This window comes from Pelodiscus sinensis, chromosome 21, assembly GCF_052426305.1.
Source record: "Pelodiscus sinensis isolate ZL-2025 chromosome 21, ASM5242630v1, whole genome shotgun sequence".
Taxonomy (NCBI): domain Eukaryota; kingdom Metazoa; phylum Chordata; order Testudines; family Trionychidae; genus Pelodiscus; species Pelodiscus sinensis.
In genome coordinates, this window is record NC_143072.1 from 25,081,303 (window position 1) to 25,093,318 (window position 12,016).

At 40.4% G+C, this 12,016-nt stretch overlaps 1 protein-coding gene across 15 annotated transcripts in view; it reads left to right on the forward strand.

Moving 5' to 3' along the window:
* Positions 1–12,016, forward strand: part of NCOR1 (nuclear receptor corepressor 1) — a 113,118-nt gene that overhangs the window by 45,767 nt on the left and 55,335 nt on the right. For 11 of the 15 annotated variants that reach the window (XM_075904320.2, XM_075904332.2, XM_075904319.2 and 8 more), the window contains 2 exons: positions 10,237–10,367; positions 11,162–11,367. In XM_075904320.2, the coding sequence (XP_075760435.2) occupies positions 10,237–10,367; positions 11,162–11,367 (337 nt within the window). The remainder of the gene's footprint in view (positions 1–10,236; positions 10,368–11,161; positions 11,368–12,016) is intronic. The other 4 variants (XM_075904324.2, XM_075904327.2, XM_075904331.2 and 1 more) reach the window with 1 other exon arrangement.

A 12,016-nucleotide genomic window follows, 5' to 3' on the forward strand; every position in this document is an offset into this window, starting at 1 on the left:
ATTTGTCTTTAAAATGGTTTCCCTCTCAGACCAGCTTCTGCCAGGCACCCTATGCTGCTGCCTCTAACATAGAGGCAGCAGTGCAGAGTGGCAGGGGTCTCTTCGGGAGTAAGGCCAGAGTGCACTAGCTGCTGGGCCTGCCCTCAGGGACTAGAATAATCGACTAACCAATAAGAATCCATGAGCTTACTTGGCTATTCAATTAACCGATATTTAACATCCCTAGTGTCAACCTCAAAAGCGTGTCATAGAAAATATGGCTTAACATTTGTACAAGGCATTGATTAGACTAGCTATAGCAAATGGGGAGAGTAAGCTGTCAATAGGAGCCAGATTTTTTTAACGGTTTAGCCAATTCCTGATAGTTAAAGCAGATCTTGTAGTGACATAGCGCAAGAAATCTGCCCTCTCACACTATCATATAGTGCTGTGCCCTTCTGCCTAGAGCATTTAACTATTCCTGGAATAGTTAATCCAAAGGTGTTCTGACTCATTCTTGTATTGAAAATATTGACTCATGTGACTTGCATAAGTCCATGCAGCAAAATATTGATAAATTTTAAATTGGCGCATAGACTTTGACAAACTCTTTGAATGAAGAAGGAATTCTCTTGCTGATTAGTTAATCTAATGATTAACATCATGAATAGTCACACATGAAAACAGATCCGGAAAACACCAACTGTAAATATGCTCCAGCATACCTATTAAAATGGGCAACACTTCAGATGTTTGTCCTTACTGATGCAGTAAAGTTGTTTTCAATTAAATTCCTGCTACTATCCTTAGGTTTAAAAAATAGCCATCTTACAGAGTTTTTCCTCCCTTGCTAAGGTGGCCACACATTTCAAGGGAAGTCAATGTGCATCAACTGATCTTTGATCCAAGCTAAGCACCCTAGGACAAATCATTGACTGCTAGATAAGATGATTGTATTGAGACATTACATACTTTGCCAGCTCTTTTCTGTAAACATGCATTATTGTTAATATTTTGCTACAAATGGTATTCAAGTCATCACTACGTGATTGATGCTTTTAGATTCTGATAATTCCAAATGGGGAGTACAGGCAGTCCCCGAGTTACGCTGATCCGACTTAAGTCGGATCCATACTTACGAATGGGGCTTTTCTCGCCCCGGAGGACGCGGGTAGCGGGACCGCCCAGACGCGCCAAGGTCCCGCCGCCCACGTCCTCCGGGGCGAGAAAAGCTGCTCCACGTCTCCCTGGTCTGCTGGGGGGCCTCCCTCCTTCCCCCAGCAGACCAGGGAGACGCGGAGCAAAGCTGCGGAGGACCAGGGTGGCGGCACCGTGGCGCGTCTCAGTCCCGCCACCGTCTCCATGGTCTGCTGGGGGGGGGGGGGAGAGGGCACAGCTAGTGCACCCCCCCCCCCCCCCAGCAGACCAGGCTTTTCTCGCGGACGCCTGTGGTAGAGCAGCTGGGGTGCTGCTGGTTGGTCCCGCAGCGCCGCTCCTCGGTGCTACTGGACCAACCCAGCAGCACCCCAGGTGCTTTGCCCCAGGAGTCCTGATTCAGCTGCTCTGTCCCAGGCGTCCCCAAGTCAGCCGCTGCTGAAACTGACCAGCAGCTGATTCCAGGAAGCCCAAGGCAGAGTTGCTCTGCCCCAGGCTTCCTGGAATCAGCTGCTGATCAGTTTCAGCAGCAGCTGACTTGGGGACACCTGGGGTAGAGCACCTGGGGTGCTGTGGAGTTGGTCCCCGCAGCGCTGAGGTGCGGCGCTGTGGAGACCTACCCGGCATTGCCCCAGCTGCTCTGTCCCAAGCGTCCAGATTCAGCTGCTGTTGAAACTGATCAGCGGCTGATTCCAGGAAGCCTGGGGCAGAGAAACTCTGCCTCGGGCTTCCTGTAGTCAGCCGCTGGTCAGTTTCAGCAGCCGCTGAATCTTGACACCAGTTCCGACTTAAGTACAAATTCGACTTAAGTACAAACCTACAGTCCCTATCTTGTACGTAACCCAGGGACTGTCTGTATTGACTTAAGTCGGATTTGCTCAAAATGTGTGCAGTCACCATGAAATTGAAGCCCAGAAAATCCCTTTGTCTGGTTTCTCAGACCAATATACAGACTACTGGGAAATGCTGGTACAACCAAGTGTGATGCATAAGACAAAGTAGTTTTGAAATACTCGAGGAGTAACAAAAATTGCCTTAGTAACAATGTTAAATATCATAGATTATTAAAACTAGGAAACTATAAAACCCTAATTTACTTTTCACTTTGGTTTGAAACTTTGAAAATACACAAGACAGGTTAATTAACTTACATTTTTATTCTTGTGTACTAATAAAGATTACTACCAATAAGCTATTGCACAAGGTGTTAAACAAAATTGCCTGCATTTACTGATACCAGTTTACAATGTTGCAGAGCTGGTGGAATTTGTGTGTACTTTGTACCAATAACCTGTTCCTGATTATTAGTATTTAACTATGATTGCATTTCAAAAAACAAGTACAGTATGAGATTTTTTGGTGTGCTATACCACTTAGGTCTTTAGGATTGGTAGACTACATTTTACCATGAGGGTGGGGTCGACGCTATTTCATCCTGAAGTTAGTGCGTTAGTTCTTGTGTATAGTACTTAATGTGTCACTGGTTTCAGAGGGGTAACTGTATTAGTCTGTTTCAGCAGAAACAACAAGGAGTGCGTGGCACCTTAAAGACTAACAGAGATATCTTTGGGCATAAGCTTTCGTAGGTTGGAATCCACTTTGTCAAATGCATCTGATGAAGTGGGTTGCATCCCCCAAGAGCTTATTACTATAGTCAAGACTTGCTATTTGCAGGATAACTCACTGTAACCTTTCAAAACTGCTAATGTATTTTTGGATAAGATGAGCAAATTTGGGTTGTACAATTTAACTCATGTTTGGTGTGCAGGCAGGCTATCTTTTAATGAAATGTACAAGAGCTGGTTTATGAACTTCCTTGTCTTTAGCTCTGATTGATGCCTAAATATCTGATAAAATACATAATTTGCCTGATAGTAATGCCCTCCCCCTAAAAGTTAACTCTGCTTTTTGTGCAATAGTTTGGAAACATGCACTGGGACTACTTATGAGTCAAGTTAAATAGGCCTAATTCTTAGAAATAGGGGCCTTGTCAGCCTGAATTAAATATTATGGACAAGTTATAAATGTCAGAATTATGGAAAACTGTAGGTAGCCTTATCTACACACGAAGTAGCAAGAACACATTGGTATCTGAACTATGGAGTTGAGATGTATTTTGGGTTTTTCTGTTGGTCTTGCTCACCTCAGAACTGTGTTTGCTTTCTTTTAACAAAGAAAATTATAGAAAACTCTGTTCTGGAACTGTCAAATACCTGCATTTACAGTTAATATAATTTCTTTACATATAACTGAAATGTAGATACTTGTATCAAATGAAATGTGAATTTTTTGAAGGCTTATCTTGTTTCCCCTCTGGAAAAAATGACTCTCATTTGGCTATCCTACTGAAACATCGTGATGAACACACTAACAACCTTTTTTCAGGCCAGTGCAGGGTGGTATGTCAAAAACTTTACTTACGATTATCCATTAAGATTAAAGCAAATAGGAGGCCCTTCTCTATTAATTAATCTTATCCTTTCCAGCTCCCCTTTCCACAACTTATTTTTCTAAAAAGCTGTTATATTCTCTCTATCTGTAAGTTACAGCAAAAATCTTTGTCACTGATTTGCAACTGCATGATGATGATGGGGTTTAGGAAGCCCCCACCCAGGATCTTGTCATGCTGGCAACATAGGAGCTTCAAAGGAAGCATCCTTGCAGACAGGGTCATAGCAGTTAGAAGCAAGTGCAGTGAAAAAGCCAGTGCAGGTAGGATACAACTCTCCAGTAGAGGGCATAAAGATATTACAGTTGCACAGCTTTTACTCGCAGTTATGATTTTAAACTAATATTTTCTTAGCCAGTACAATTGCAACTATTTAAACTTGGCCAACATCACCCTCGGTCTTAAATGGATGTTTGTTTTGAAGCCCATGAGTGCTATATGACATTCTTATCAAGTGTGGAGTTTAGTGTGTGTTGAGACACGTGTTTATGTTTAGTTAAATCTAGAAAAGGAAAGACTTCTAATAAAGGTATAGTTTAAACTTCTGTAACTAGATTTTTCAGACTTCATGGGCGAGTAATTTCAGTGTCTTGTAGCACATGTGATTTTTGAAAATCAAGGAAAAACTTGGTTCTTTCTTCAGATTAGAAAGTGGCATAGATGCAAATAAAGTCTGGTTGGGTGCAAAATACCACCTAATGGGAAGGGATATTCTGATAAGAACAGACGGAATGTTGAGACTTAAAAAAGGATGCTCACCAGAGAACCTCTAGCTTATCACTCCCTTCTGCGAAGTGGTGATTACAGGCTGTGTGAATACTGAGACATACTGGAAGCCCACAAGTAACAGCTACCAGGGCACAACAACCAAGTTTCAGTTTACGATTTGCGCACACACAAGAGGAGGAAAAGAAGCAATAGTTTAACCACATCAGAGTGAAATGAGAAGATTTAGTTGCTTGTATTTCAAAAAACCATCCAGTTGTTGGTTTGGTTGAATCAGTAGTTTTTGAAGCCAAATTATTGATTAACTAGGAAGGAAATAAAGCTCTTATTACAGTTCCTATCTCACATTGGCCTTGAAGTGTGTAATGTGCATTACTCTAATTTAGAGGATCTGAATAAAGTCTGCTTTACTGGAAAAGCAGAAGATTAATTTGTGAGCCCATGGCAGTATTTTAAAAGCTTGGAATAAAATTTGCATGGAGACTGGGGGAAAACGATGATCAGTAATTTGGAAATGTACTTTTCCATAGTATAGCTGCACTGTCAGCATATGTGAAGGTCTATGGACCAATCCATATGTTTTTGCAGCAGGTGGTGCAGTCCAGTGATCTGACTAAACAGAAACTTGCTGTACTTCTGTGACAGCCAATCAAACACAGCTCAGTGGGGATTACCTCGAGTAACCCCTGTGAGATTAGAAGCTTACATGTGAGATGGGCAATTCTTCCGTAGCCAGTTTGTGGCAGGATGACAAAGTTGCCTGGAATAAACACGTTGCTGGGTCAACCAGCCCGTGTTAAGGGACTATGTGATGATGTGCTGGGGGTTTTGTGCTTTTGAGTCTGATTTTGCATTAGAGCCTGACCCTTGTGGTGTGGATAGTAAGAGTTTTAATCGACAGATGAATGTGCAGGTACGTCGTTGACTGAGGCTTCAGCTTTATAAGGTTTGTGTTTTAACCTGTTTTTGCCCAATGGAACATTGCATTATAAAAATTCAGGGTGAAAAACTGATTTAAACCTATTAACCATGTGCAGTGTTAGATTACGCAGGTAAAAGCTTTTTGCTGAAGCTGCAGTTCATCTTAATTCTTTGCTGCTTGTACTGTACTATCTAGCACAATCAAAATACATTTACCTCCGCTTGTGTCACTGACAGTGTTAAAGGAATACCTGGAATAACCAACGAACAGTTATCAGTATGTTACAGGAAGGTTATAAATAATAGTTAGCTATTAGTATCTACTCCAGTTCACATTTTTAAAAACTCAAAAGCATTTAGTTTATATATAAAATAAATTAAATATAAAAATTATGTGCCTAGGACATCTGCTGCCTCTGCTAAATGAAGGAGCCTTGTGGTATTTCTACAGCCCCTGGGGAAATAAAATAAAAACTTTCCTCATCGTCCTCTTCATTTTCAGATCCTGTTGAGACATTTAATAGTTACCAAAATTCTTGTTTGTCTTGATCTATATTTAGACATGCAGCAACAACACAATGATTTAGTATTAAGAGCCTTACTTAAAACCCCCAATAACAAAAATCATGCTGACTCTGTGTTGTATCTGCACATAGGAGGACACGGACTTTATTCAAAGACTTCTGCAAAATGTAGGCAAAATGTTCATTGCATTCAGAGGAAAATTCCCCAAGTGCTTAACGTTTAACTTTTTTTGAAGGAGTGTGAGTGAATCTTTTATGTGTATATGTATGTGTGGATCTTAAAGCATGTTTTTCAGTTTAAGTCTGAGTCTGATTTGAATCCGCACAAGCAAGGCTTTTGAATTGACTACCATGTTTTCTAGGCATCAGGGTGTGTGTTAGGACTGTCCTCTTTCCTAGTGTCACTGAGATTCTTCTGGAATTGGGCTCTATCTCCTGGAGGCTACCGTTAATGTGCATAACTTGTTAGCTAAGACGGCTTGCTTGTCCGCTTGCTTTCTCCCCCGCATGCCTGTATACTTGCTTCCGCCTTCTGGAATCCGACACTTACCTTTTCCATCAGTCTCAAGTCCCTTCTCAGGACAGCCTTCTGAGGCGGCACTTGAGCTCTACTCATGCATATGCAGTGCATAAAGTGTATACAAATACAGTATTGCCTTCAAGACTCATGAATTACAGGACATCCCCATTATCTGTGCAAGATGTTCCAAAAAAAATGTGACTGTCTAGCGAAGTGAAGTAAAGCAGCGAATTTTTTTTTCCTGCGGCTGATTTCCATTTGCACATTTTTTTTCCCCTTGTGACGTGAGTGGGGAATGGGAGGATTTATAATGCATCATTTCCTACACGCGTCAATGACATTAGTGCGGAACCATTATATCCTGGGAAGACTTATAGTGGGGTTGCTCTGTACTCAATCCCATATTATATTCTTCCCCTTCTCTGTTATGTGATTTTTAGGGCTGAATCAGAGTTAGAAGGGGCAGCAAGGGTCATCTAGTCATCAGTTAGATCATACCGTTACCTCCTTTGTAGTAAATGAAATGCAGCTATACATCAGAGTAAGCATACGTGCAGTAGTGAATGTTTACAGGGGGAGATTTGGTCTGTTATACTGCTATGCATGTTCAAGTGCTTGTTCAGTTCTAATAATTTGTTTGTGGTGCGCTACTTAAGTACAAATAGAAAAAGAGTAGGCTTTAACCTTCCGTGAATTTTCCAGGGTTTATAAACCAACTCTAATAGAATACTTGTTTGGGTGTAAATGTAATGTATTAATTTACAGTACCTGCACCTACACATCAGTTTACATAATACAAGCGAGAATTGTAAAATTCCATGTAATTGGTTAAATGGTTAAACATAGTGTTTAACCGGTTAACTAATTAAAGGCGGAGCATGTGGGGAGGGGAGACCAGATGGGTCCGGGCTGGAGCAGCCCCTTCGCTTGCTGCAGCTAGGCTGCAGTGCCCCTCCTCCTCACCATGGGCAGGGGCCACTCCAGCCAAGGGAGAGGGTGGTTCTCCCAGTCTTCTGGGGTGGGGGTAGGAGGCGCGCTATTCCTATGTACTGGTTAACAAGCTACTCCCAGTTATTTCTTTTTTGGAATGTTTAATGTATAGAAACTGGCTGATGGAAGCAATCATTCTTCCCATATGAGATATTTGCTTACAGACATTTTTCCTGCTTTAATCAACAGTTTTGAGAGTTTTTCCAAACAATAGTATACATAGTGACTTAATTTAAAAATATTTTTATATTGTCAAAGGAAACAATCTTCGAGGATCTAAGATCTGGTTTCTCAAATTGGAGTACTGCCCAGAGCACAACTTAGAGTGCAGGCCCTTGGGAGCAGGAACAGTCTTTATGGTGATGACTAATTGTATAGTTAGTACCTACCACACTGACACCTTGATTGGGATCCTTTGGTATTATCACAATACTACTAATAAAAGTCCATTGGGATGGCCCGAGTGGATTTTACAGTTCATCTTGCCAGGTGCTGGGGAAGTAACTAAGCATTGCTTCCAAAGGAGAACCACCTCAATGCTGCACCTAATAAATAACTGAAATTTAATAACTGTACAGTGCTGAGCTCAGGGAATTCCTCCCTGATCATCACATGCTTAGAACTCTCAAGCATGAAGTTTAATTGCTCATATAATTACATTGTGTAGATACAAATGCTAAAATGTAATGAAATATGCACGTGTGCTGCAGATATACATGTAATTAAAATGCGGTGAAACCTGTATCTGGCATTCAGCTTGGCATTACTAGACCCACACAAGGGGTGCTCTCCTCTTTGAGGTAACATCCTGAGAGCACTTGGTAACAAAGGCTGCAATGCAGCCAGAAACGTAAGGTCATGAAAGCTTATGCTTGTGAAGAATATATTTTTACAACCTCCTTTAAGGATCCAGCTCTTAATTTATTATGAAGTGTTTCCCCGTTAACACATTTTATATATTCTTCAACCCATCTGGAAACAGCATGAGAGAGATGAGTTGGTAAATGTTAGATTAGTCCTCATAACTAAGCCAGACAGGGACATTCAGTGTTTTTTGAAGGGAAGAGGAGTGGGGATGATGACACACATTTGCCCCATAGCTTTCAGTTGTAGATTCATAGGTGACCTAGTTATACAGGTAACAAAGGCAATAGCTAAAGGGAAATATAAAAAAGACAGTAAAATAGTATGTTTGAAGACAGTAGGGAGGAAGAATGAAAGCCTCTTTAAATATCTTCATTTCTATCAGGCTACTAGTAGAATAGTCCAACAGTCCAAACTGAGACCTATGCTGTCTTGAAATAAATGTAAATAGATTTCAGCAATTGCTATTATCAAGCTGGTTGCAAGGATTTGGACGTGGATACTAAAGATAAACTTGTTAAATGGGAATGTGGAGATCTTGCTTTTCATCAGAATAACATGCTGGTATCATGTAAATGAAGAACAGTAAAAGTGATAAAGGTGGGTTTGAATTGTAGATGTGATTTGAGCTGGTAAGAAGCAAGGACAGTTTAGTTTCTATGATGTGTTCTAGGTGCAGTAACCCAACAGAGTATTGAAAATGGGAACTAAATGTTGAGCGTCAGCTAGAACTATTTTAAGAATTGGTACACAACAGATTCTTGCATGTGTGGCCATAAGTGGATAATAAACATGATATTGGTTTATATGGAGTGCTGGTGGCTGAAGCTAATGGCATCATACTACCTTGTCAGAAGCAGATTCTCACCCAGGCTTCTAGACAAAGTTAAGGCTAGAATGACTGTTAATTTAGGACTGCATAAATACACTATTCGTATAGCTATTCTGTTCAGCATGCAGGAGCCTGTTTATAATCACTCTGATATTGGCAAATTGTTTTTGTGTGTCAGCATCCCATGGCTGTAAAGCTATATATGTTGCTGTCATTGAAGAAAACTTAACAGTTATAAACTATACCTTTCCTTCCCAACTGCTAAAAATAATATAGTGAAATATGAAATTCCTAATTTAGTGCTTAATACTGCTGACTACTGTTAGAACAGTTAGATCTGTACGTAATATTAATGGTGGTAGACTGTGTTCCCGCTAATCTTTTCCATCCATGTGCAGAATACGTTTTTATCTGCACCGAGGCATGTACAAATGTGCATCACCACTAGAAACCAACAAATAAAAAACTAGCTCTACTAATTAGCTAGGCAGGCGGCATTTGAATCTCTCCTGAGTGGCTGCACAAGCATGCGGGTTACAGAGAACACTGGTCGCACATCTTTTGTTTTTGTAAACCATCATGTGTTACTGTTGTAAAATAGAGCATGTTAATATTGCTACTCTTGAAATATATATTTTTAAAGATTTGTGATTAGACATCCCCTAAATGCTATCGTGAAACTTATTTGTTACAGCTGTTAATTTTCAGGCTTCATGTGTTGGGCTTCCATGATGCGCTCTTTAACGTAACACCTTCCATATTATGCTGTATGGGACAGAATATACATATTTGTTTGCGAAGACAGAACAAAGAAGAACGTGTGTACTGTGTCTTCACTATCACTGTACTAATTCTACTGAAGAGGGCAGTACATCCATGGAATCTACAAAATAAAAAGTAGTACTTTCCCAAACCAAGGTTACTAACATTCAGACAGATTTAGTCAAAAAGAATGACTCATTGAAAGGGACTGACAGAAAAATTCAAAATATGGTGGCTGACAAACTTCAAGGCTACCGGCAGATTGATCCATGCCACCGGGTCTGCCAAACCACTCCATTATTTTTAATTTGCAGATGTCCCTGTTGCTGTAAAAACTCGGTAATTCAGTCCCAACGTCTTAAGCTGATATGTACGTTGAGATGAAGATTGTAATGTAAAATCTTTAACTCCATTCAGTAAAATGAATGGTATAAGTACTATTATGATAAAAATGCATCTCCTTTACCTAGTTCAGTGTTTTTTGTAGCCTTAGTGTGTCGACTTTTCATTTCAGCAGCAAATTGCACGTCCTTCACAAGAAGAAAAGGTAGAAGAAAAAGTAGAAGAGGAGAAAACAGAAAAAACAGAAAAAAAAGAGGAAGAAAAGAAAGATGAAGAGGAAAAGGATGAAAAAGAGGAATCTAAGTACGTACATGTAATAAGAGAAATGTTTTGACTTTTTTCTAATACAGTTACTCTTGGCTAGTTTTTGTTCCTAAAATAAACAGGATTGGCATTAAATGAAAGCAATAAACCTCATAGTTGATTTCATATCGGATATAGTTATTTAGAGTTGAATTGTTGCAGAATGCATAAAGAATTGGTCTGTGGCATATCTGTTTCTCTCAGCCTTGGACCAATCAGATCAATGGAAAATCTCTGAAGTTTAGATGGACTTTTTCTTGCTGTTCTGAAGTTTATTGTTTACAATATTTGCTGCTGGTATCTGCAGAGTTGTTATAGCATGTAGGTCACGGTATTAGAGAAACAGTGTACGGTGAGGTAATATCTTTACACAGAGCTGCTCTTTAGGTTTCAGAAATGTACTCAGGGCACCATAGTAAGTAGAAGGTGGAACAGATTATTTAGCATAAGTAATTAATACCGTTAAGGGACCATTCAAGGTGAAGTGGCCCATTAACGCTGCTGGTGTGTGTTTCTATATGAAAATGGACATTCTATTAAAGTCCAAAAAACCAACATACCTGGTACTATCGGTAAGGAAATGATATTTTTTTCTTTTGGTTTTTAATTAGCTTAAGATTACAGCTGCATTTATTTTTAAATAAATTTGGATGGGGGTGGGAATGAGGAGCCCATTTTACTGCTTAGTCGGTTCTGACATCTACGATTCAGTTTCACCAATGTCTGCCTAGAAAGTATACTCTTTACTGATATCAGGGTTGGAAACTTTTCTTTTAACTTTTGTCTCTCTCCAGAGAGAACACCAAAGAGAAGGACAAAATGGAAATTGCACCAGAGGAAACAGAACAGGCTGCCCCTAGGGGCCGAAAAACTGCCAACAGTCAAGGTCGTCGTAAGGGTAGGATCACCAGATCCATGACAAATGAAGCTGCAGCAGCTAATGCTGCCGCTGCTGCTACTGAAGAGCCACCACCACCTCTTCCTCCCCCACCAGAACCTTGTGAGTAGTGTTTAGTTAGAATCCATCTGGCAGAAAGGCACTTTATCAATAGGGGATCATTCTTTATGTATACTGCACATTTCCTTTTTAGACACACTGACATTTTTCAATTCTAGTCTTTTATTGACAAGACCATCAGCCAGTATTAAACATCTAATAACATGAATCTGTAGTGAGCATTATACATACAAATCAAATCCATTGTCAAAACTTTGAGAAAATGCCAGTATAGCGCAGGTTGAGTCTCTCTTGTCTGGCGCTGTCAGGTCTAGCAACATCTGTGATCCAGCATGATTTGAGTTAGCCGGATGTCCACTTATCAAGGGTGTGACTAAGGTTCCCAGGGTCCTGTAAAGTTTGTTTACAGCCACCAGTCCTGGCTTTCAGAGTTCTGCACTTTAGTTCTAATTTACCCCTAAATGTCTTCTAAGAGCCCAGTAAATGGTGGAAGTGCTGGTGATGCTCCTAGACAATATTGAACTTCTGTGGTTCAGCAAATGATCTGGTTTGGCACCCGTCAGGTCCCTACGGTGCTGGACAAGAGAGGTTCAACCTGTAGTTGTCATACTGTACAAAGGCAATTTTTCTCACTTTGTAGGGTTATTGCTAGGGTCTTCAAATGGAACTGCACAGGCAGATCACTGTATTA